The sequence below is a fragment of the Cydia splendana genome, chromosome 18 (genome assembly GCF_910591565.1).
Source record: "Cydia splendana chromosome 18, ilCydSple1.2, whole genome shotgun sequence".
In the NCBI taxonomy this organism is placed as follows: domain Eukaryota; kingdom Metazoa; phylum Arthropoda; class Insecta; order Lepidoptera; family Tortricidae; genus Cydia; species Cydia splendana.
The window spans coordinates 2,275,210-2,303,155 of record NC_085977.1 but is presented as its reverse complement, the minus strand read 5'-3'; the positions used below and the strand labels follow the sequence as shown (position 1 = coordinate 2,303,155).

Below are 27,946 nucleotides of genomic sequence, written 5' to 3'. Positions count from 1 at the left end.
ATGATCATTTTATAATCCAAGATGGCGGCTACGTATTTTGTCATAAAAATAGTCATCATTTTCGAAATCTGCGCCCCCTAAAACCTATAAAACGACATCCATGACGACTTTTATGACATAGTGCATGGCCGCCATCTTGGAATCCAAAATAGTCATCATTTTCGAAATCTGCGCCCCCTAAAACCTATAAAACGATATCCATGACGACTTTTATGACATAGTGCATTGCCGCCATTTTGAAATTGAAAATGTTATCATTTTCGAAATCTGCGCCCCCCAAAACCTATAAAACGACACCCATGACGACTTTTATGACATAGTGCATGGCCGCCATTTTGGATTCCAAAATGGTCATCATTTTCGAAAGCGGGGCCCCCTAAAACCTATAAAACGACATACATGACGACTTTTATGACATAGTGCATGGCCGCTATCTTGGAATCCAAAATGGTCATCATTTTCGAAATCTGCGCCCCCTAAAACCTATAAAACGACACCCATGTCGACTTTTATGACATAGTGCATGGCCGCCATTTTGGAATCCAAAATGGTTATCATTTTCTAAATCTGCGCCCCCCAAAACCTATAAAACGACACCCATGACGACTTTTATGACAAAGTGCATGGCCGCCATTTTGGATTTCAAAATGGTCATCATTTTCTAAATCGGGGCCCCCTAAAACCTATAAAACGACATCCATGACGACTTTTATGACATAGTGCATGGCCGCCATCTTGGAATCCAAAATGGTTATCATTTTCGAAATCTGCGCCCCCTAAAACCTATAAAACGACACCCATGACGACTTTTATGGCATAGTGCATGGCCGCCATTTTGGATTCCAAAATGGTCATCATTTTTAAAATTGGGGCCCCCTAAAACGTATAAAACGACATCCATGACGACTTTTATGACACAGTGCATGGCCGCCATTTCGGATTCCAAAATGGTCATTATTTTCGAAATCGGCACTCCCTAAAACCTATATATCGACACCCATCTCGACTTTTATGACGAAGTGTTTTGCTACCATCTGCATGCAAGACATTTCTATTATTTTTACGTACAAAAATGGCCCCCTGTCAACTTTCAATTTAGATTTAATCGATAATTTATTCGATTAATATTCAGATTAATTCAATTTCAATCTATGTTAGGTCGACTAAACTAATCGCGATTAAAATTTGAGAATTAACTTTTTTTATTCCATTAATTAGTCGAATAAACAGTTAATCGATTAATGCCCATCTCTGACCACGGCATTTTTACACTTTGAGAATATCTGAAAACACATCAACACAAGGAGCCATTTTGCAAATCCAGTAACATACCCGTAACTTTGTTATTACTTTTGACAGCGCGTGTCATGTGTCAACACAGAGTCGACACAAAGTCGAAACATTGCAACTACTTTGTGACTGCAATATTTCTCAGCCTTAAACCATATTTATACATCATAATTAACAAGTTTCGTAGTATGTAAAGCGTTATTTCTGTTATTTAAGTATAGTATACGCATCGAAGTACTAAAAATGCTTGAAATAATATAGTTATGAACACAGGCACTGAGAAGTAAACAATTTCATTTCCGGCTAAACTAAAACAATGTGGTGGCGCGTTGATTATATTACACTTAGTTTATCAAATCACTCGAGCAGTTTAATTCCCCATAATAATTTAAGTCATATTGTAATATAAATGCAAACAATATATAATTACGTCTTGTAATCCGTTTTAGAGATGGCGTATTAATGTCACTTATTTTTATTTAAGTATTTTTCCATCTGACAGTTTCCATTTGACAGGAACAAAATGAACGAATGAACGAATGATTTTGGCATAAAGTAGTCGCAAACCCGAAACAATGTGTGCACACGGCGACCACACTTTATGTCACTTTGTGTCATGTGTCGACCCTTCCCCATTTCTGGTAACTGTGTCGACACGGCGACGACTCTGCGACTGGAATTGTGACCGAAACAGACGGTGTCGACACAAGATGTGTCAACACCGCGTCGTAACGGCGACTGGAAATGGTTGTATGGGATATATAAGATGCTCAGGCCTATAACCGTGAAAATCGAAGTTCGCAAATTGCGGGCATCTTTCTCTGTCACTCTAATTACGCCTTCATTGGAGTAAAAGAGAAAGATCCCCGCAATTAGCGAATATTTATTTTCGCGGTAGGCCCTCAGCATTGGGCGACAGGAGGCTGAAATGATGATGAAGGAGTGAAAACATAGCTTATTTAGCTTAGTTTAGACCAATCATAAATAGGAACTTTATTTGGTATTCCACTGCTACTTTGTTAAATAATATTGGAGGTTACATAAAAACCGGCTTATTTATTACTTCCTAGCTATTCTTATTTATAAAACTAGAAAACCTATAAAAATAAATATTGTTAATCTTGCAGGCATCTTGCAGATTTTTTTACTACTAACAAACAACGTGTTTTCTTCAAAAACATCGAGTCAATATGGGACCATTATTCAATTAAAAATCGAAAGTGACTGAACATTACATAAAACTCGGCAAATTTTAATAGACGACAATTCATCTTAACTTTCGATTTATAATAAATGTGAAATTCTCAAAATTCGCCAATGATCTATTTGTCAATCCAATGTCAAATCCAGTCTAACTCCTTTCTCTTATTAGAGACCATTAATTAATTAAAACTGCCAACCTCAATACAAATTTGAGTTAATTTAGAGAGGTCTCTGATTTTTTGCGTCAATACCTTTTGCGATTTCAACTCATATTTTATTTTTAAGTTGCTCATTGAATTCTTTTATAGTTGGAATTACGTAAGAATCGACTAGTAATTAAAAGAATATAAAATGGTTCCACTCGACTAAATCACTGACTAATCTACATATACACGACTAAATTTTTAGGGTTCAGACACGTTTGGTAATTAAAATACTCGCTACTCATTTAAATTCTAACGTAGTCCTAATAAGCTTTTAAGGTGGCCACTGACGAGCCTTCTAACAGTCCAAATAGCGTGGCTGCAATCCAAAATCGGTCCGTGAATGTCAAAAACCGGGCAAGTGCGAGTCAGACTCGCGCACGAAGGGTTCCGTACCATAATGCAAAAAAACGGAAAAAATGCAAAAAGAAAACGGTCACCCATCCAAGTACTGACCACGCCCGACGTTGCTTAACTTTGGTCAAAAATCACGTTTGCTGTATGGGAGCCCCACTTAAATCTTTATTTTATTCTGTTTTTAGTATTTGTTGTTAATATAGCGGCAACAGCAATACATCATCTGTGAAAATTTCAACTGTCTAGCTATCACGGTTCGAGAGATACAGCCTGGTGACAGACAGACGGACGGACGGACGGACGGACGGATGGACGGACGGACAGCGAAGTCTTAGTAATAGGGTCCCGTTTTACCCTTTGGGTACGGAACCCTAAAAACGTACAATGTTTAATATTAGGATGCCGTCCATTTGGATGAATCCATTGTAACGGCATCCATTTTGAAGGCTCATCAGTGGCCTGCTTTAAACACGAGATTATAGGACATAAATCATACCACCAGCATACAATTTTCAGCGTTTTATGGGATATTTTGCCTTTATTCTCAACATCAAATGACAAAACTGCCCGATTCGAACATACAACAATTAATAGATCTAGAAACGACATGGATTAGATGTGTCAGTGTCAAAAGTGACGTTGTTGTTTGAAGAAACGCCCCATTTGACACTGACATCTAATCCATATCGTTTCTAGATCTATTAATTGACGTATCTTAAAGTTGGTATCGGGCCGACAGGGTGTTAAAAACATCTAAAGATACGCCAAAACAATGTCGCAATATAATTTTCTATAACATTATCAGTCTGTATATTCCCTCGTCTCTCCTATACGTCGATATTCTGTATTTGCGGAAGCAGATTCCGGTTTGAAACAAGTCGTAAAAATATACAACAGTTAGTTGTTACACTTGTTACCGGGTCACTCACGTGTGACCTTAGAACGGGTTATGATTTGTAAGCAATGTGCGGCTTGTGGTTAGTGCACAATGTTGCATAGTTGCATACTATTCAAAGGAAGAAAATACATTTTAATTTCTCATGTTCTGAAAGAGGGTACGTTTCTGCACTAGATTTTAGGCTCCGAGTACGATTTTATTAACTTTTTTCCGATAAGCAATTGAAATTTGGGTATAAATGGATACTTCTTCTTTTTTAACAATTTCCATTCTGATATTTGACTCCCCATTCCATAAATAACGATACTTTTGCCTAAATTGTTAATTGAAAGTACCCTCAAAAAATACTATATGTACCTACTTATAAAAACTTATAATTAGTCATGTTTTTAAAAAAACACATGCATCTTACTTTCCTTGTATTCGAAATGAAAAGTAGAGTGTTTAACTCGTGTGAAAGGCATCATTTCATCCCTTCACAATCTACTATTATTTAAAGCCACGACATACTACATAAAGAAAAGGAAAACATGCAGATTAGGCTTGTGCCTGCTCGGTCACTACAGAGAGCGCTCCGCTCTCGGTCAATCGGTCAAACGAACTAGTTCGGTCTTTTAGTTCCTTTAGTTCAGTTCGGTCTTTGAGAGCTGGGAATGTATGAATCGATTTTACAGTAGTTTTTCCTAAATCTTTGGCAACTGAATTACGATTCAAGTTGTACGATACTATATGACGATTAAACATCAAAAAGCTAGACATAATAAAATAATATAAAAAATACAGAAAAAAATATTTGATTTTTCTTCATACTTTTCAGGTTTAGGACTGTTTGTCACTCTTTTTTCTCGTTCGCACTCGTGCCAGCGTCATTGTGAACCATTTCGTTCAGTCTATTTTCTGTTTCATTCATGTCAAGCGCTCACCAATCCCACTGAACTAAAGGACCTAAAGACCGATTAAGAGCGTACAAAAAGATTTAGTTCCTTTCGGTCCTTGATGGGATTTCATTCTTAACAGTTCTTAGTTCATGACCGACACAAGCCTAATGCAGATATAAAAAACATTTGACGCTAAAATAGGATCGTCATTCATTTAATTTAAATATCGGTTGTAAAAAAGCAAACGACCCGCTTAGCCTAGGGACGTCTGTAACACTAGGGATGTCACCAGCGAGAAAACATCCTTTTGAAACGGAATGTTCCAAATATCACTTTTTTTTTTAATCATTAAAAATCAGGGTTAACAAAAGTACAACGGGGAACCTTACTTCGCCGTTGGTACCATCGCCTACACTCTTAACTGTACATCGACGGACCTTACGCCCTATGTAATAAGGTCCAGACCGATGGACAGTTAAGTGTTGCTGTTTGTACCTAAGCAGGCGTGGCTCACTCCGCGATTTCGTCGCTTTGCTACAGGTAGATAGCTAAAAGTACATCCGTTTCACACCAATTTTGGTGGCTAGCCATAAGCCGCGCGTGGCGCTGTCGCCACCTAGCGGGCCATATCTGTGCTGATCGTAACAGACGCGTTTTGTTAGAGAGTGAGTCTTCTGTGCCTAGTACTATTATTTATTCTGTGACCCAAGTAAAATATTAAAAAACCGGCCAAGTGCGAGTCGGACTCGCGTTCCAAGGGTTCCGTATATTACACAATTTTTAACAATCAGTGCCGGATTAAGATATTTTGATGCCCTAAGCATTTCTAGGTGCCCCCTCTCCCTAGGGTCATCAAGATTACATTGATTTTTTGGTAAATTGAGAGAAGTTCATTGCCGCATTACAGCTGAGAATGGAAATCAGTCACATCATTTTATCACGAAAATTTACAGTGCCGCAGCAGTAATGTTGCAACAGAGTACTTAATGCTGTTGCAGTCGCCACCCGAATGTCACCTTTATCATAGCGTAGAAAGTAATAGAAACGCGAGCGAAGCGAGCGCGGAAATTTTTCGATATAAAAACGCAATATGATAGACAGTTGTACATTTTTACTTTTAGTATGGAAATCAGTCACATCATTTTATCACGGAAGTTGACAGTACTGCAGCAGTAACGTTGCATCAGAGTAATGTTGCTGCAGTCGCCACCCGAATGTCACCTTTATCATACCTTATAAAGTAATTGAAAACGCGAGCGAAGCGAGCGCGAAAATTTTTCGATATAAAAACGCAATTTTAGTTTTAGTCCCAACCAGGCGCGAATCCAGGATTTCGTACAGAGAAGGGATGGGACAGTTTTCTATCAGCCTAGCTTCGCATAGGGCTCGATATTTAAGGGTCTCAGCGAGGTTGTTTTCATGCATAAAATATGCAAGAAAGCAGAGAGCTTGGAATTGAATTGGCGAAGTGTGAGAAAGGCCCAGCTGCGAAAGAGGAAAGCTTGGATTTGGATCCACGCCCAAGTGTAATTAAGGCAGAAGATCAACTTTGCCGTAAGGCAGAAGGCCTCGCATAAGACCTAACGCCGAACCGCAAAAGAGTGGGTTGAAATCGAATCTATGCATGTAATCACGACTCTTCTACTGCTACCGATTGTTTCCCAAAGAATTACGCGCCATTATTTTTGCAAATTAGCTTTTGGACAGCTAAAAAATCGTGTGGTAAAAACGATGTGTCTGTCCCTAATTTTAAAATTTGTTCACCTTTTTCAACCTGGCATTTTGGTGCCCTCCCTGAACGTGGTGCCGTAAGCACGTGCTTATTTTGCTTATTGGTTACAAATAAGTCTTTATTAATTCAACCATTAAAGTCGACGAGTACAAAAAACTTTAAGCTAGCTCTCAATTTAACATTTTTTTTAATTTGACCTTAAAAATCTTTATTTATTTGATAATATAAAACCTTTGACCTTACAATTACTCGTAAGTAGGTAAGACCGTTAAATATTTAAAATGATTATCTTATCAGAAAATTATCACCAATTACACTAAGAAAACTACTAATCTAAGTAATCCGGCACTGTTAACAATGTATTTTTTATGTGAAACGTGAGTGAAATCTCTTTAAAAAATCCGTAGGGGTCGGATTAAAAACTGTAATTAAGTCCGACTCACGCTTGACTGTACATTTCTAATAGGTTTTCCTGTCATCTATAGGTATAGACCTATTTTATGTATTTTTTTCAAAGTTTTAGACCTAGTAGTTTCGGAGATAAGGGGGGGGGGAATAGTCATTTTTTGCCTATTTTCTTGAATAACTTCTAAACTGTTGATTCGAAAATTATAAAAAAAAATTATTTGAAATCCTTACAATAAGCTCTTTCATTTGATATGTAACATGATATAGTTTGAAAAATTTTTTTTTTCATTTTTTCATTTACCCCCCAAAAGTGGCCCCCATGTTTAAAATTCATTTGTTTACGTTACATGTCCGTATTCGGGTCACAAACTTTCATATGTGTACCAAATTTCAACTTGATTGGTCCAGTAGTTCCGGAGAAAATCGGCTGTGACAGACGGACAGACAGACAGACAGACAGACGCACGAGTGATCCTATAAGGGTTCCGTTTTTTCCTTTTGAGGTACGGAACCCTAATAATAACTTTACTACGAGAAAATTACCACACAAAAGGTAATTATTAATTAGAGAACCCATTTCAACGACAGCTTGACCCCGCCTGACCCTTGCATGTTTGTAACGAATTCATTAAATGCAATTGCATGCTAAACTATACCTGTGACTATACCATCAATATTAAATGTACCTAGTATTCAGAAATTACCGTCTTTACATTCAAATTGCAACAGAAAGTGTGACCAGTTTCTTAAGCTATTTTTTTTGCCTATTTGAGTGGTTGCTGCTGGGCAAAGGCCAATTGGTTCTCCATAACTCCCGATTTTCTGCTTCCTCCAGCCAGTTGTAAAGGAAGTCATGATTTAAAAAAAATCGACTTTAAAAAAGATAAAATATCAAAATATGTAGTGTAGATGGTCAAGCAGATCCTGTCAGTAGATTGTAGAATAAGGCAGCAAATTTGAAAAATGTAGGCGTGAAGGGATATCGTCTCATAGAAAATTTGAATTTCGCGCCTTTTTCTACTGACAAGATTTGCTTGACCACCTATACCAATCTCTTAAAATTCTCTTTTATATGCGCTAGCAACTGATATGTTTGAAGTTGGTGCCGAGCCAAATATTAAAAGCGTCAACACACTGTCGAACTCAAATGCCGACTGCGGCGGTAGCACGGTCGCATTTTTTTCGCTTGTCACCATGCCTTTCACGTTCTAACAAGTATGTAAGTGCGAAAGTGACGGACATAGCGACAGGCGATACAAATGGAACCATGCTGCGCCCGCTGGTGAGGTTTTATTATATATGTATAAGAAGGAAAGAAAGCTGTCAATTAGTACCTAGTTTGTTGTTTTGTCCATTTTGACCAGTTTTGTAACTATTTGGCTTGGCACCGACGACAATTTACATTTTATTTTTAACTCCACAATAGTGTATTCTCGACTGATTCTGTATTCGCGCACCCCCGCATTTTTGGCATCATCGGTTGCATGAAATAATTGCTCTAAACTCGGTCTAGAGGATTCCTAGTCTATGTGTGGTACAAACAGCAACACTCTTAACTGTCCATCGGTGGACCTTATTACAAGGGCGTAAGGTCCATCGATCAACAGTTAAGAGTGTGCGCGATGGTACGTGTCGGCACAGAATTGAAACAGTGTACAGAATTTGTCACTGTTTAACACACAAGTGTACAATGTACAAGATTATCTATCAAATATCCTCCTTGAAAAACCAAAAAATTACCACTGAAATTTGAACCTATAGCAGGGGTGCGAAACTCCTGAGATCGGCCAAACTCGGCTCCGCATTGCCCCGAGCAATTATTAGGGTTGGCACCACTTGACTTCCTTTTACGTGCACGACCACAGATAAGATAATCACTTGAATTTTGACAACCCTAAATAGCCGAAAGGAATAGTGCCATATATTAGAAAGGGATAGCAATATTCGACCCTGAACCGCTGTCAAACTTCGGTTTTGTAGGAAGTTTCCTTTCTGTACGAGAGTACTATTATTTATTCTGTGCCTATAGTGCAGAGAATAGAGTTGATTTTTATTTACTAGAAAATTTAACGATACAAACGAAATGCAACTCTGTTCCAATTGAATATGGTTTAAATTTCATCGACCTGAAGAAGTACTGTAGGTAGGACCTTGGGCCTAAGGAGGATAAAATCACCAACCATATCTCAAATATAGTTTTTCGTATTTTCCAGTCCGCTAACCTTATAAAAACACAGCCACAGAATAACTAATAGTACTTACCGTACGTATCATGATATCCCTTTCTAATATATGGCACTATCCCTTTCGGCTATTTAGGGTTGTCAAAATACAAGTGATTATCTTATCTGTGGTCGTGCACGCAAAAGGAAGTCAAGTGATGCCAACCCTAATAATTGCTCGGAGCAATGCTGAGCCGAACGGAGCCGAGTTCGACCGAAGTCTGGAGTGTTTCCCCACCAGGGGGGTGTCACTCCGCAGTTTAGGTACATTTGGCCGGCGCACCTCCCGGGCAGGGCAGGCGTATATACGATAGTCTTGTCACGTGGCGCTCGCGCAAAGAAGATTCACGGTTGGTGCGCGGTTATAAGTTTCAATTTTGTTGCAGGCGGCGAGTATAGGTATAGGAATTTTATACCTAAATCTGACTTTTGTGAAGGAGTGAATTTTCTGTACGGTAGTACTATTAGTTATTCTGTGTCTCCACTGACACAGCTTCAACTGGTACTTACAGCTGGGTGTTTTTCTAGCTCGCTCAAAACAGTGTGGTCGCAGTACTCGAACACGAGGTGCAGTTTACGCTTACGGCGGAACACTTCGATCAGGTTCACCAGGTTCGGGTGTTTCAGGTTCTGGAACAACAGACATCATTTTAGTTATGGTCAGATTATTCCCGTGACGGATGAATAGGTAGAGGAGAGCTTCCGCAAGGAAGATCGATGATCTATTATATATTGCAGAATCATGGGTTTATTTATATTATATTATATTTACTAAGTATACAAATACAATACAATACAAATACCTACTCTTTATTGCACACCTCATTACAGAAAACAATACAAATAATACAGGAACAAGAGGTTAAAACAACAGGCGGTCTTATCGCTAAAAAGCTATCTCTTCCAGACAACCTTTAGGTCTTTAGGACTATACTTATTTATTTAAATTTTGATTCAGGCAACGAGGCTCATATAATTACACATACTTATTATTAAATTTAAACACAAGTCAGAAGATAAAATGGCGTCGCTCCGGTAAATTAAATTGTCTGCTCTTGTGTCGGGTGCGGTATTTTACCCCGGAACCTTCGAAATACGACACCATTCAGCCAGAAGTAGTCGCGGCACGCAACAAAAAGTTGAAGCGTGCACGTAGTGGCGCGATCGGACCTAGAACACCCTCAGCGCGTACCTGATCTTCTGGTCTCCATACTCCACCACTTCAGCAACAGTGACCAGGGCCGTCTTAAGACGAAACAGGAGCTGAGTTTTAAATATTTTAGGTAAATATACCCGTCTCGCTAACGGAAGCGGCACCTAAAAGTAGTGCGATAAGGACAAGGCGAAAAATCCTCTCCGTTTTGCTTTTTTTGATATTTTTATTTTTTAAGGCGCTAGAGCCCTTCAAAAATGGCCAAAATGGCCTAATTGACTATGCCGCAATGAGAGGCGTGGCATTCAAAACTGATTCAATTAGCCAAAAAAGCAAAACGGTCCGACACAGATAATTTCATAATCATTTAGATTTCCAAATTTGGTTACGATTGGTTAAGTTTTGGAGGAGGAAACAGAGGAGTACGAAACCTCGATTTTTGAGATTTTTACGCAGGATTTTTCGCCTTGTCCTTATCGCACTACTTTTAGGTGCCGCTTCCGTTAGCGAGACGGGTATATTTACCTAAAATATTTAAAACTCAGCTCCTGTTTCGTCTTAAGAATTTGGCAAAAAACGAATGGGACGACCCAAGACGATACCCGCCTACCCGGGCCCCGTGTGCCCTTATGGTAAGGACGGTATAGTAACAGCACCAGTCATGGGACATTTAAGAGGAAATTTGGAGTATTTATGATATTTCCCTTGTACCTGTAAATGGTCTACCGTTTAGCGTGTTAAAAGATGAAAGTCCTATCCGCCTTTCATGTTTTAGGCGTGTTGTATCAAAGATACTGCAATGAGTTTCCACATAATTAACAAATTAAAACTATGCTTTTTTTCTCCAGTCATGGACACCAAAGCTCCAGTAATGGGCCCCCGGTAATGGACGTGGATCCAGTAATGGGCCCCCTATAATGGACATTGCTCTATCAGTATAAAATATTGAAATGGGGAATAAGTTATTGCAAAAAAATCAATTTTTGGTATAAGCTTTTATCGCTGAATGTATTTTTCTTTCCACAGCCAATTATTATTGTATTAGATTTATCGAGACAATTCTAATATACCCAAACACAATTAGTTAGGGTTTATTGCGATAAAGTTCCCATGGCCACCTCCTGTCTCCATCATCAGATCAAGTCCATGTTATCATAATATGTGACGTCCCACGGTCAAAGGTACCTTATGGCGGGTATGGAGTTATGCATACCCCAGTAATCTACAATAAATAAGCTATCGATAACACAAAAGATCAACCTTCTAGGTTGCGTAGTTACAGAGATATGATTTTTTGAAAATAATGTTGTGAAATGAGCAACTTTACGATAGACAAGTTTTAAGTTTAGCCGCCTAAAAAACTATGTTCCTGAAGTAAGTTACATAGTTGACTACAAATAATAATGCCTTATATATCTGAGATTAAAAAAATATTGCGACTTGTTCTGTAATGCAAATAGAAACTTTTGATATCGACTGATTTATGTGTATACTAACCAATCTCTTGAAAATAAAGTTTTATTTCATTTTCACGATTGATTGCAATGAGCTCTCAAGATTTAAATTTTATCTATTAGAAAACGACACTGACAGACAGTTTAAGCAAAAAACAATACCGATTTAGAGGTGAAAATGTATTTTCTGACTTTTTCATATAAAATCACAAAATTGAATATTTTTACTTTTAATGTGACACACAATCAATTTTTCTGAGCACATATGAAAGAAATTCTGTCATTAAAATGAAATAAATCCTAAAACCCCAACTAAATACTATATTTAACCCCTTATGCCACTTTAAACTTACATAACAATAACAGTATTTGCTCCATACATTTACGAAAAGGTACCTTATGGAAATAAATCTAATAATACATTACTACAAAATATCAATCATATTATAGTTTATCTTTTATGAATAGAAAATATTAATTTACATTAAACTGCCCCCAATTTAATTAGTTCTTCGTCATAATAATCTTAAAAAAGACCAATAATTTGTATGTAATGAAAAGGTACCTTGTGGTCAAGTTACATGATGAGGCATGATGATGATGGAACAGTAAGGATAAACTAATAATATTTTGGGGTTAAGATGGTATAAATCGTCTATTTCTTATCAATAATATATTTCGGTTGCTATTGAAGATAAGCGGCATTGAGGTTCAATGACCTCAGATATTCCATAAGGTAATGCGTCGGGTATTGGCATTTTTCAGCAAACCAATGGCTGATTTACTGCATGCGACCAAACCAAATGAAGATTATTCTAGTTAAGAAAGACTTGACGAGAGTAACTTTGGTATAATAGCAGTCTACTTGGATTTGTGATGTCGGTCTATGTACGGTTATAATATTTGCGAGGCGCCCCAACCAGAACTGAAATTATCAAATTAGTTTTGCAGAATGCTAATACAGTTCTCTACCAAACTTCTTTTCCCGTATTGACTAGTTTTTTTGGGAATTTTCAATCTTTTTTCCATAAGGTACCTTTTCTACTAAACTCTGAGACGACATTACTAGGCTTATAACTAACTTATAACAAAAATAAAAACAGGTAAACAAACGTTACGCATTAAGGTTTCAGATCACACAATAAAAAAAAATTGAGCATTTTTTCACCTCTTTACAAAACATTTAATATCTCCGAAACTAGAAACCCTCATAAGGTACCTTTTCCCGTGGAACGTCACATATTGCATTATCATCCGATTTGCATACTTAATTACGTACATACACAAAATTTCAACTGAATCGGAAATCGAAAAGTGGGTCAAATTCAGCTACCAAGATTTGACCCACACTAACTAACAAGGCAAGTTAAATAAAAGTTTGGAAAAACGATATAAATGTATCCTAAGTCCGAGAATACCTCCTGGTTGACATATTTCGTAACTACATTTTACTTCTGTATTGTTTAAAACATGAAATTATGGCATGGCAAGCATCATTATGTCAATTGTCCCATCATAGGAGGTATGCAGTTTTACAGCTCCTATAATGGGATTGGGCCAAATACCAATATATTTTTACATCTGTGGAGTCACAACATAGTGTGTTGTATACCTTATCTCATGGTAAATGCAATTAACAAAACACATTCTAGTTTTCATCAAGTATTAATTAATTAAAATTTAATAAATTAACTCACCTCTCTTAGCGAAGTTGTTAAGAATTTTTAGTGATATTTTTTTTCAGTGGCACGACAACTTTTGGGTTGACGCACATTTCTTAAAAAATAACCGAATTTAATAAAAATTCAAACATAATCAGCTCTAGGACTCTATTTATGATAAAAATATATCCAGTGTTTATAAACTACTTTTATATACTTATTTTAGAGGAATTGTGTTTTTTTGTCCCATTACTGGTTCCGTGTCCATTATAGGGTATACTACTATACTGACAGTGGCGATGATAAGGCAGCGTATGAGCGCAGACGTTTATGTTCAGTGGACGTTTTACAGTTGATATGATGATGACATTGATGCAATGATGACTTCCCGGGACATTGTTATGTATGTACTTACGACGTTGGTGGCAAACAAGCGCCCGCTGTCAGTAAGCGGTTACCATAGCCTACGTACGCTTGATATTGGAGGGGTGTTGCGCACAGATCCTTTAAAACCTACGTAAATCAATAGTCAATGCGGTAAAACTAATTCTAAATTCAGTTTACCTTTCACCTTCTCGCACCATTTTTATTACATCTCTGTTTAGCCCTATGGTTGACTGGTAGAGAATGCCTTTAGGCATTAAGTCCGCCATTTGTACATTTTATTTGTATTTTGTGCAATAAAGTTTAAATAAATCAATTATAAGTACCTACAGGTTTTTAACCTACCTCGATTCTGTTAGTTTCAAAATACATCGAATTAAATATACCAAAGCGACACTAACCTAGAAATGTAGATAAACATACCTAAGCAAAGTAAACAAAAATGCATTAAATAATTAGCATAGTAAACCAATGTAAATTACAGAACTCATACAAATTCAACGCGCAGGAAATGTCGGGTCAGAATAAGCACATAATGCCTGTTATGCGATTCATGAATGCTTGATTCGTATAGGTACATGGTGTAACATAAGTCTAATTTACACTTTTACGTAAGAATAATTCGAGCAAGCGAAAAAATCCATAATTGAACCACAAGGGTAGCAAATCCGAACCCTTTTTTTTTTTGACGGAGTGGGAATGCGTTTATGCACGGTGTGTGGGACTCACCGCTCCTTTCCCCTCTCCTGGCAAGAGAGGGGGAGAATTTGGCCCTACCCACTAAACCCACTCCGGCGTTTCACCCTCTCTGCCGTTCGTGAGGGCGCACTGGGATCGACTGGGATGACATTACAGCTGATCTGGTGGCCAAAGGAACAAATAGGCTTTTCACTTCTCATGCTCAAAAAGTGCACCTTTATGTCGTGCGTAGACGACATAAAATCGCATTTTATGCTCTAGAGCATAAAAGTAAAATTTTCTTCTAAGACTAAAGTAATCGGTCTCAACAGCCAAAGAGTTAAAACATATTGCACAATTTTACTGAGCAATAAAATTGTGTAGATGACAAAACTTGTTATATTATTTTATTCTTCCTACAATTTATTAGAAATCCGTATTTTCTGTCATTAAATTTATTAAATCACATAAAATAGGAGTCGATTATCGTTCAAAAATGCTCCGAAATGTTTGACTTGGCAGAAAACCAAGCGTCTAAAACTCTGATCACATGTTGAAAATTAAAAAAAAAAAAGTTGGCGGGAATTGGTTATGTATTATGTTCTTTCGCTTTACGACAATTTCGTGGTGTAAATTGCCGTGAAAAATATAATTTTATTTTCCTCGTAATCGAAGTGAAAAGCAGAGTGTACAACAACGGCATAAATGTCCATTTTTACCCTCGTCTACTATTTTGCCTCGGGTAAAAATGGGGCACTTTATGCCCTTGTTGTACAATCTACTATTTCGATTTAATCCATATATTTCAGTCATCCTGTACAAAGATCAAATTAGCGTTCACTATTCAGAGGTGTGAAATTGAAAGTGTACCTACATTATGAACCTTGTAGTCTAAGGAATAAGATTAAATATTATTCGCACATTTTTGCCCTGACCGCACAATGCATGAATGCACTCAATTATCGCTTGCTACACATTCGATTATATTATGTATGTAAAGTATTTAGCTACAAAAATGTATGCTTATACTTGCATAAGCAAGCGCATGCAGCACAGATATTATGCATTGTGTTGTTTAGTTACCTGATATGGAAATGTTACATAATATAATTCAGTTGAAATCGTTTATTTCAGGCTTCAGCCCATGAATTGTGCCCCTAATAGCAGAAATATGACATAATTTTGTCAATGGTCTTGTGTGGTCTTATGCAGCGAATCACTATCATCTCGTAAATTCCCGCGTACTTGTACAAGTACATATTAAATTCGAGTTTTGAACTCTTAAGGGGCCCACAGATTACCAGTTCGCCGGACGATATCACCCTGTCAGTTGTTCGGAACTGTAACCTTTTGCGATTAACTGACAGGCTGATATCGTCCGGCGAACTGGTAATCTGTGGGCCCCTTTTAGAGAAATCAAAGAAAGTTCCAAATTCAAAAGCGCATTTGGCTTGGGTCTTATGAGGAAAGGGGTGCCCACGGTGTGCCTGTTTCACCGATGTTGCCAACATTCTATCATCAGATCTTGATGACATAATGGCATTGGGATCAACTTTGAATCATATCATTTAAAAAAATAATTTGGTCAAGTGATCCCTCCATCTTCGAGATATCAGATTGCGTTTAATTTTAAATTTGGAATTTGTTATGGCTTATTATTACCCGGGCAACTAAAATATTAAACAGGAACTTTCATTGGGCATATAATAATATAATTTGGCTGTGCATTAATATTTTAGCGCCAAAAAAAATATTTTGGCCTCAAATATAAGCATCATATTATTAAAAAAAACTGGCAGCAAAATCAAGCCACCTAAAAAAATTATAGGGAACTTAAAGTGATAAGTTGGCGTCTAAAATAATAAATTGGCAACTAATATTGTAAAGCGATTATAATAAAATTTAGTTGTCATCTAGTTGTTCACACCTAAGTAATCAACTAATCATAACTGAGCATATCGTTTCAGCTAGGTAGTATTTTAACACGAAAGCAGTTGAATTTAATGAATATTGGTCACTTTATACACAAAACACCTCAAATTAATTTACCAATACGCAATGGTCAGTATACTTATAGTCGAAATTTCTAATAATGAAACGCCTAATAGCCATTATACCATTAGATCTTTAAATTTTTAATTACTAATTTCAATAGTTACCACCGTGTTCTGCTAGAGTCAACAGATAGGTGCGACGACGAGCGAAGCGAGGAGGAGCGTGTTAGGTTGACCGCGTAATGACCAAACAAAATATTTTAAAAGAACCTCATTTCTTAATTAATAGATAGCCGTTTTCTTTTTAAAATGTGCTTCATAAATGGTCTCTAATATATTAATTCAGTTGCCAAATAAATACTTGGTACCTGCCTAAAAATAATCAAAAGCTGTAACGGCATTAAAATACAACTCATATTGATATATTTTAAGGCTCCGTTTTTGTTGCCAAACTATTAATTTTATTAGCCATTTCTATTTTTTTAAACGACCCAAGTTCGATTAATTAGTTGACCGGTTAAATACGTGCCATTTGTTATTATATTTTTTATTTGTATTTATTTTATTAAGGCCCCAGTACACAATGGGCCATCGCCGGCCATTCCAAGGGACGCATTTATGCGTTAGAGGGAGCAAGTGATAATGCTATCTCATTCTACCGCATGGCTGCGTCCCTTGGAGTGGCCGGCAATGGCCCATTGTGTACTGGGGCCTTTAGATTTCTTTTTGATTGTTTTTATAATTTAAACTTTTTTGAAATTCAAATTAAAATATTTATAAAAAAAACAGTGAAATGAGAGTCCATGTCATAATCATAAAACTCATTTAGTGCTAATATTTTTACCACAATCATTGTTTTAAAAACCGTTATGCTCACGACTCTAAAATCCTTCAAATTAAAATATGCACTTAACCTCCATAACCGTGACCCGTGACACTGGGAAAAACGATCACCCGTAGAGAAAACCCGCGCGTATGTGCTATGACTATGACATAATACTTACCTACATACTTAATAACGGTAACAATATATGTCTAGGAGTCTCAGATCTAGAATGTCACTAACGCTTAACTTAAAGACAATTTTCGCAAAAAGGAAATGGACCAAAGAGAAATAAATAATAGTTATTTGTTTTACAATGGGGCAAAGTTGTTGTTTAACCGCTCGTGCTAATATTGATAACCGAGCAAGCGAAAGATTCCAAAATTCAAAAAATGGAATCTTGAGCGTTGCGAGGGTTTCAAAGCACGAGGGTTAAACAAAATTTGCCCCCGAGTGAAACACAAAATTTTTCACCACACCAACCCGAAGCAAATATTAAATGTAAAATATCAAACAAAATCAAATTCAAATGAATGTTATTTATTATAAATATTTATCATCCAAAATCATCATTTAAAAGTCAATGCTACCAGCAAACATAAGAAAACAACTCAAAATTTGCATTTGATTACTTTGCCTCACATGTGAATTACTGATAGCAAAGTTGCACTTTGCTATCCGTTTTTGAAGTGCAAAGTAAGCCTTTCCAAGCTGGTGTGGTGAAAATTTATTTTCGAAATCGAGTAGGGAATCGGTGAACAAGTACGTAAGTAGTACTTTGTAAAGGACAAATAAATAAATAAATATTAAAAAAATATTTTATTTAAGGTTCCAAATTCATAAACAAAACAAAAGCTTTATTTCTTACAACACAATAAAATAACATTAGAATGGAAATAATTAACAAGTCATTTCAAAAAATTTAAGAGACTGAAGGGCAAAAGGTTTTGCTGTCAAAATTAAAATATTTTTTGGTAACAAAGGACATGTTTATTGTTTGTCAATATAATTTGAAGTCCCGTCAAATTGTTATTGTGAATTAATTAAAAACACGTGTAACGAAACGTTTTTCCTGTGGTGTGCAAATTTTTGATGGCACGTCACTGAGGATTTTTTGTTGGCAATTGAAAGATTATGTGCATATTTAAATTATATGTTTGCATGTTTGCATAGCGATTAAAAGATGAACGTTCTGCGAAATTAAATGCAAATATGAGTTTAGCAAATATGTTAGAATTTATTTAAGCTTCCTAGTTACGATCTTAGGATACAACTGTTTGTTCCTTTAGTTAGGTCACAGAATAAATAATAGTACTAGGTTAGGTGATGTACCTATGTTTACTTTATTTTTCTAAATAAACAAATACGTTCTGCATGTATAGGTAGTTTCAGATTATCACACAGGGAAAACTTGTACAGACTTGTAGTACCTATACTTAAGACGATATTACTTGCCAAATTTCATAGTTCTAGGTCAACGGAAAGTACCCTATAAATGTTGACTCCCTTGAGTGTCGAAATATACATCTCTTGCGGCATAAACAGCCGTATATTTTTTTACTTACTTACATATGTATACATATATGTATTTGTACACAATCGAATGTAAACTGTCTTCCTTTTGTCTAACTAATACGACCCGGCCATTAGACGCATTAACGAATACAATATTCATGTGCGTGTGAGTCAAGCCGATGGGATCGGTGACTATAATGACTAATATCAATATCAAGTCAGAATGACTATTATGTATTGATTGATCAGTGCTTCTCAAGGTTGAATACGATATTTCAAATTATTAGTAATAAAGTAGTAAAGTGGTATCTAGACACGAATATTTTATAGAGAGTAAATTTTGAGCGTTAATAGTAGTTTGTGTTACAAGGGAACGAAATGATATATTTCCGTCTAGGGCGTACATTGAATCCTGAATGAAGCGATGGATTCTAAAGTAGAATCCTGAGCGTAATGAGGGATTCAAGTATTAAAACGCCTAAGACGAAATAATTTTGAAACCGTGTGACACATACTGCTTTTCACATCAACTATGAGGAAATTGTTATGTTCCAAAATATGTATTATTTGACCGAAAAAAAAATAGTATGCAAGAAAGAATAAATCGTGTCCTAGAACAGAAAAGTACAACTTGATCCCTCCTAACAGGGAAGAAAAGTGCCACTTTGATCCCTCCTAGCGGGGAAGAAATTTTTCGAATAGGTGATGTGAAAAATTATTTTTCTGGGGTGTGTAATGTTTAATATAATTATAAAAAAAATATCATACATTTGTTATAACGCCATTTTATATATTATTTTATGTTATAATGTAATTTTTATTATACGTTTCCTTTGTTATATTGTGATTTCATCTAAACATTCATTGCTATAATGCCTATTGTAATATAATTTTTAAATAGTATATAGACATATTTTATAATGACATTTGTTATATTATATTTTTGTATAACGTAATACTTCATACAATTTTATCAAGTATAAATACATATATTGTATAACATTTATTGTCATATTTTATTTAATAATAAGATAATAACGTAAAGTTTTACATATTTTTTATAACTAGTACGCAGGCCTACTTCTTTTACTAGCTATTTTATTCTAGGGAGGTCGCAGTTCTATCCTAACCTAACCAATTTTTTCACGGTTTTCGATTCTGCGGGGCCCGCAGTTCAAACCTAACCTAAACCACTTTTTTGCTAGGCATTTTATTCTAAGGAGGGTCAAAGTTCTAACCTAACCTAACCCTCTTTTTGCTAGGTAATTATTTGTTTGTGCGGAGTCGCAGTTCCAACCTAACCTAACCCATTTATGTCATGCAACTATTATGCCACACAAATAATTATGTGATGTCACTTGTTATAATAAATAATATGCTTTAGAGTATATAATAATTATGGCAATGTATATTATACCAAGTGTAAATATACCTTATGACCATTATACCAATTATAACATTATGTATACCGTTAATTAGATATTACGGTAGTATGCCATTTATTACGTTATTCAAAATAACGATATAACAAATTATAATATATGAAAAGTAATTATAACAAATGTAATGCACCCATTTTTCTGCCCTATGGCCAGAAAGCGTTGACTTTCGGCCCGCTGCGCTAAACTAAGTCCTAAAATAGTCCTAAAAAAATAGTAGGTACTACTTACCTATATCCACCTCGGCCAGTAAATAAGAAAAAGCCGATCACAGAGGCGATGCATTATACCTATCTCTACGATATTCGTAAAACCATAACAAGTAGGTATTAGTCATTTATGTATTGAAAAAGAGTAACAAAAAGGGGAAATATTGGACGCTATTTCTCCCATGGTACAATTAGAAAAGAGTTCTTGGATATAAAAGAGACGGACTCTAAATACAAGCCATATGATCGCGTTTTGTCACATGTTCTATGTGTATGACAGTTGGTCATTTCTAAAAAATACCTGACCTAACCCTCTACTTTTTTTTAAACTAAACAAATTTTAAGTTAAGTAGGTACCTATTTCCCTATGACACAAAGATATCTTGAGGTTGGATCCGAGACACGTTTCACAAAACACGAGCTAACCTATGGGGGTTAAATTTGCAATGTAAACCGAGACACAATGGACAAAGGAAAACATATAGGTAACCTAAAATATGTTTAAATATTGACTCGAGTTTGAGCGTTCACGTATTGTGTCATGCTCACGTGATCTTGTAAAAACCGGCCAAGTGCCAGTCGGACTCGCTCACCGAGGATTCCGCACTTTTATGTATTTGTTGTTATAGCGGCAACAGAAATACATCAGCTGTGAAAATTTCAACTGTTTAGCTATCACGGTTCATCAGATATAGCCTGGTGACAGACAGACGGACAGACGGACAGTGGAGTCTTAGGGTCCCGTTTTTACCCATTGGGGGCGGAACCCTAAAAAATAGGAACAATGAGCAATAAGAAGATGAAACTTTAAAATGATTGTGAGGGTTTTGTTTATCCTTGGTAGTCCCCGACGTCCCCGTCAATATGAGATTGTTGAAACTCTTATAGAAATTAAATAAAGTTCCAAATTTAAAAACTCAAAAAATTCCCTTGGGTATTAGGAGATTAATTGGGTACCTACGTACTTAAGTAGATATAGTCTGTCAAGCCAATTCCGTCAGTAGAAAAAAGCTCAAATTAAAAAAAATGTAGGCGCGCAGGTTATCGTCCCATAGAAAATTTTAATTTCGGCCTTTTTCTACTGACAAAGTTGTTTGACAGATTATACTTACATACTCGTAGTTAATTTTCAATTTTAATGGTGTCTACGTTTGATTGGTAAAGTCGAGGAAAAGCAACAGATAGATTGCAGAATCCTTACAAACATACATATCATAGATACGATATTCAACAATGAGAGTAATCCAGTGACCTATGGATGCTTGGAAGCCCAAGCTGGTCCCGTGAACCACAAAGGATGATCCACTAAGCTTAGCAGGTCCACGAGACAAGCAATCGGCGGGATTTTCCAAGCCCGCCACATGATAGAAGCAGCTGGCCGGAATAGCTTCAATAATCTTAACTACCCGGTTGGCAACAAACGTTTGCCAGCGGTGTGGTGATAGGCTCATTACAATACGAGTAGAGTAGCCAACATTTCTCACCTTAAGCATCCGTATCTCCCGCAACGCGATCTTGCGTATAAGAGGATCATCTTCATTCTCTACAAATTTCTTGACCGCGACCACCTCGCCTGTGTCTCTGTTGCGACATTTGTACACCAGACCGTACGAGCCCTCGCCGAGTTTAGCTAACATTTCTCACCTTAAGCATCCGTATCTCCCGCAACGCGATCTTGCGTATAAGGGGATCATCTTCATTCTCTACAAATTTCTTGACCGCGACCACCTCGCCTGTGTCTCTGTTGCGACATTTGTACACCAGACCGTACGAGCCCTCGCCGAGTTTTGCCAGCTTCTCGTACCGCTCCATAGCCCGGCTGCTGGCACGCGATCTGTAAAGACGACATAATATAGCGTGGAATGTATCGTAAGGGTCTCCCCAGATATATCGACGCGCATTCGGAAAAAACCGATAGGAAATAGCTTTATGTCCGCGCAATAAGAGCGAAAAAGCCGTCGACGCGTCGGCAGGCGCCGGCGGATGCGAGCCGAGCCGAACGACGACTTTTTCGCCCTTACTGCGCAGCCATAAAGCTTTTTCCTATCGGATTTTGCCAATTCCGCGTCGACATATGTGGGGGAATCCTAATACTACATGTAGGTAGGCATAGCTAATAAGTTATAGATATAAATATGTGGGTATGGGTATGCTCCTCCCGTTTGACCACTGTTCTAGTTTTGAATAAACCGCCTTTGAAATCACATCGACATACTCGTACATAGCCTTTGGCGCAGTTGGTAGGATCATATTTGAATTTTGAATTAGATCCCCTTTGGGATATGTTGGTCCTATGGTAGCCTAGTGGTATCTACAGAGGGTTTCACAAGCTCTCGTCACGTCTCTCGAACCCCGGACCGCGACCTTGGTCTACCGGCCTAGCCAAGGCTACAATCGCTATCGCTTCGACAACGAAAAGCATTATGTCTCTCTATCACTCTTCAGTGACAGTTGCGTTTCGATCGCTACGGAGCGTAAGCGATTGGCATCTTGGCTACGCGGCCGGATTCGATTCGAGGCCTATTCGATCATGTGTAAGGTGGTCCACCGTACGGCCGTTAAAGACGCAGCAAGTGAGTGAGAGTCAGGTGAGTGAGTGTATAAGGCAGAAGTGGAAGTGGGAGTTGGAAAGAGTAGACCTCGGCGGACTTTCTCTGATCAGATCGGGGAAATCCTGAAGAAAGGCCAGGTCAAGAGCACCCTAAACCGACGAGCGTGTATGAGGAATGTTATGAAAGTGAAGGAAGCGAAAGAGGTGTATCAGGATCGTAGCAAGTGGAAATCCGTGGTCTCTGCCTACCCCTCCGGGAAATAGGCATGATTATATGTATGTATGTATGTATGTAATCGAGTGCGAGTAAGAGGTATGCTAACTGGACTGCTATGTCGCGGTCCGGTACGCCCGTCTGTTACAGTTTAGTTAGAAGAATACGTACGCCTCAGAAACGTTTTGGGGCGCCCTTAGCGCCCGATTTATATCAACTTTCATTAAGACTCTGTAATTTCACCATAACCCACAATCCCCAATACAAATAGGTATTATGGAATTCAATATATATTCAAATCTCTGTCCAACCGGACAATATTCTGCTTCATTTAAAACATTTAATGTATGAGATATAGAAAGCTATTTATAATTTTCATCACTAAAAATGGGGGTGCTAATATAAAGTGTATAAAATAGAAATGGTTTGGCAGAAGATGTCACAGAAGAATAACATTTTAATTTATTTTTAAAGCGTTGGCAACAGTAAGCATTCAACCTTTTCCGTCACAAGCAAAATGAGGTGGTTATTACATGTAAATACCTACATGGAAAATATAAAAATCATTTTACAACTTATTAATATGCTTAGCAAATTCAATTTATCTTGCATTGTTATTTGTTATGCTAATAATTTCCACTTGCTTATTAAATAAATTTACTTAAAAGTAGGTAATAATGACATACTATATATACCTATAGTAATTGCACATGCAGGTATATAATAATAACGAAAGCTTATGTTTTTAACTGTTTATTATAATATGTTTTCTATTTCTTTCTGTGGCACACAGTATGCTAAACATTATTTCTTTAGGCGTACTTGTAATATGTATAATGAATCGCTTAATGATATAGATATTTTTGTTCATTGTTTGTCCGTTTTCAAGAACAAAGTTCGGCATATTTTGTTTTCTAGTACTTAATTGATAAATTGTTTCTAGTAATATTTTGCATTGTTTTGTTAGGTGCTTCATTTGCGTGTAGTAAACACAACTAAACGGGTAATTTATTAATCAAGTAACCTACCTAATAGTCTACAGTAACGTATGAAACTTTAGGCACAGCTTTAGGCCTATTTTTAGTCATTTATGTAAGACTTATTTGTAAAAGGCTGTTTGTTTTCTAAATAAATTATATTATATTAAACCTAACCTGCGCATAGTATTAAATATTACCTAAAGGACAGTGATATTGTAAATAAAATATACCCGATTGATAGATATAAAACTTAATCAAGGTGCGTAATTAATTAGTTATAAGACTTATACGCACCTTCGTAGCCGATTTTTTAAAACACAGGTGAAATATAATCTTTTCCGAAAGAGGTGAAAATTATAGACCGAGAGTCGAGCCTAAACCCACGTGTATTATTAGGTAGGTACCTACCATGTTTTGTAGATGAGCACCTATTAATGATGACTCACGTTAGAAGGGCCCGGGTGCGGGCCGGGGCAACCGACACTTTGTTTTCTATAGAAATAGTCAGGGGTCATAGAAAATGAAGTGTCAGTTGCCTCGGCCCGGACCCGGGCCGTTCTAGCGTGAGTGATACTTTATTGGCATTACGTTTTTATGTAATCTTCATATATATATGATATACTACGTGTATACATATACGTGTAGGTATATCAATACGTATAAAAACTTTATAATTTTAAATACCGTTTTATATTAAGCTTCTCCCCTGTATGAACTATTAGGCATAGCATAGTCCAAGAAACTTATCTACTCAAGCATATTGTTTTCATTTCTCATGCTCTGAAAGAGGGTCATTATTGTTCTAAAAGGTGTGCAGAAAATCATACGTTTCTGCACTAGAGCATTTTAAGTTCCAAGTACGATTTTATTAATTTTTACGATAAGCATTTGATATTTGGCTATAAATAGATTTGTTATACAATTTCCATTCTGATATTTGACTCAGCATTCCATAAATAACGATACTTTTGGCTAAATTGTTAATTGAAAGTACCCTAAAAAAATACTATAAATATTTATATTACTTAGTCATGTTTTTATAAAAACACATGCATTTTACTTTCCTCGTATTCGAAATGAAAAGTAGAGTGTTTAACTCGGGTGAATGGCATCATTTCAGCCTCGGACTATTGGGTCTGTACTGCGTTCGAGTGCCAAACTACCTCGGCGGAAATGAGCGCCTTTCATCCCTTGGTTAACAATCTACTATTAAGAAGTTCTACTCCCACAATTTATTTCATTAATAATTGACAATATTGTTACTACACATATTATAACATACACAAAAGATAATCTTAAAACATATGATAGGCAATTTGACAATAACCTAAGCAAGCGCGTCGTAATAATGATGCAAACAAATTACTAAAATCATTTGTAATAAAATTAGATTATTTTTGTGATTTGTGTCGACACGATAGCATGCCCGATGTCACGTAGTGTTATTGAATTAATTGCCTAATTAAGCTTTAATGACTGGCAGTTTAGTACCATTTAAGTTGTCTACTCAATTTCCAATTAAAGCAGCCATTTGGGCATTTAATAAAAATACCTATTAAATTGTGCCGCACTTATGTAATACGAGTATAATATGATAATCTAAAATCTTAGCTGTTTTTGAAATAACTCGTTTAAATATTAAATGATCTATACAATATAGTATATGTAATATTAAAGCTAAGCTAAGTTGGCAGAGATTTTGATTGCCCTGTGCAAGTGTTATTTTAAACGTCAAACCTCTATGAATTTAATTCAATTATATTGTATAATTAATAAAATTATTACAACAAAGAACTACCTTTTACGACGTCACATGTACTACCTAGGGCAGCCATTCTCAAAGTGTGTTCCGCGGAACCCTAGGGTTCCGCAAAGCCTCTGTTAGGGTTCCGCGAAAATGCTTGTAATAATAAGAAAAAAACCAGTTCTTGTGTAGGTAAATCTGGTCCACAGTGACGAACGAAAATTTTTAATTTGGGGTTCCGTCAAATATTTCGCTTTCCAAAAGGGTTCCGTCACCAAAAAAGTTTGAGAACCGCTGACCTAGGGTCATAATTAGCTTGAAAATAAACCCACGACATCCACAAGTCCTCATCAGCACGTCATCCATCATGCGGCAAAGAAAAGATGCTACATACCTACCTAAGTGTACCTAGTAACCTAGGTACCTGTACCTACCTACTTAAATATTTAATATATTTAAGTATTTCTTGTCATCATAATTGTTTAACCCACATCAATGCAACACAATATTTATCATTTTTTAAGTAGAGTGAGAGGTACGAATAAGAATTAGGTATGTCTGGCAAAAGAAGCATATAGCGACGGGATAGATTTTCATTATATACCTACCTTTTCTGACCGTCTCAGACTGTCAAAAGTACACTGTCGTGAACTATGGTGCGAGTTTTTTGACCAAAGATCGCGCGAAAAGGGGATATGGTACAAAACGGTTCAGCCACAACTTCCACGCGCACCTTGGTTTGAAGACTGTAATCTGAATCGTATGGAAACAGCACTTGCTATGAGACTCCGAAGTGGACACATACCATTAAACAAATTTGCTTACATGATGCGTAAAGTTCCATCACCAAATTGTTCTGAGTGTGATGTAGAGGAAGACGTATATCACATCCTAATGGAATGTGTTCGCAACGAATCAGTTCGCCGAGAGATTGAAGATGATAACTTTTTTAAGATTGGTGGATGTAATTATATATTATCCCAGCCGTTGTCAGAGGCTGCAAACTTAATTTATAAGCTGGTAAATGTAGGTTTAAGTAGACGATAAGATTTATGTAGTATATACAGAGCGACATCGTCACTCAGTGACAAAGCTCTTTCAATAAAGAATAAAAAATAAAAAAAAGAATTAGGTATGTAATTCTTTTTTTAAGAGTTTTTTTATGAAATATGGGAAATAAACAAACGAGTAGCCTTTGGGAGCGCTATTAGCTACTATAAGAACCCCATGTTATAACGCAAAAGAAACACACCGGAGGGTGAGGAGGAGTGTGGTTGAAAACATATATAGTAACACGTACCTAGTAGACAACACGAATCACAGTAAAGTAAAGAAAAATCTCACCTCCTCGGTAGCAAAGGCAGGTTGTTACCGAATAACCACAGCCGCTTATCACCGAACCATTTCTCCATGCAGGACGCCACGTTGTTCCACAGTTTGAACTTAGAACACTCCAACGTATCACTCATTCGCGTTCCCGATCGAACTCTGTGCGCATTTCCCGCCAAAATTAATCACGAATTACGTAAAGTCTTTTTAAATGTTTTTTTTAAGCGCTGAGGTGTTTTCTTCGTGAAAGCTGCAAGCCTTTTAGTTGTAGTATAGAGGGATATCGATCGAGGTTTTGTTTACAGTTTGAGTCGGGCTGTGTACATGACAACCGCGGTGGTAGGGTACAAATTAGCCGCAGAGCAGCCGTACATTGCATTCTTCAAGTTACATACTTTTACGTAACGTGTCTTTGGGTCATTAGAAGACTTCTGAACAGAATGTTGGGTAGATAAATCCGAAAATTGACTCTAAAATGATTTAAGATTTGAAATTTAAAACATACATAATCATGTATAAATAAGTAGGTACATATAAAGACTAATAAGGTTAGAAAACAGTAATAAAATTTAAAAAATAACTAGTGGGGATGATTTATTTAATAGCTAGAAATTACAATGTTTTTTT

At 36.6% G+C, this 27,946-nt stretch overlaps 1 protein-coding gene across 2 annotated transcripts in view; it reads right to left on the bottom strand.

Annotated features, from left to right (window-relative positions):
* The window catches only part of LOC134799344 (cyclin-dependent kinase-like 4), a 57,864-nt gene extending 30,139 nt beyond the window's left edge, over positions 1–27,725 (bottom strand). The window contains exons 1-4 of one of the 2 annotated variants that reach the window (XM_063771749.1): positions 27,335–27,725; positions 22,230–22,335; positions 21,986–22,069; positions 9,702–9,821 (exon numbers count right to left, since the gene is read on the bottom strand). In XM_063771749.1, coding sequence (XP_063627819.1) covers positions 9,702–9,821; positions 21,986–22,069; positions 22,230–22,335; positions 27,335–27,459 — 435 coding nt within the window. In that variant the 5' untranslated portion in view covers positions 27,460–27,725. Of the gene's footprint in view, positions 1–9,701; positions 9,822–21,985; positions 22,070–22,145; positions 22,336–27,334 lie in introns of both variants that reach the window. The other variant, XM_063771748.1, reaches the window with a different exon arrangement.
* Positions 27,726–27,946: the final 221 nt, after the last annotated feature.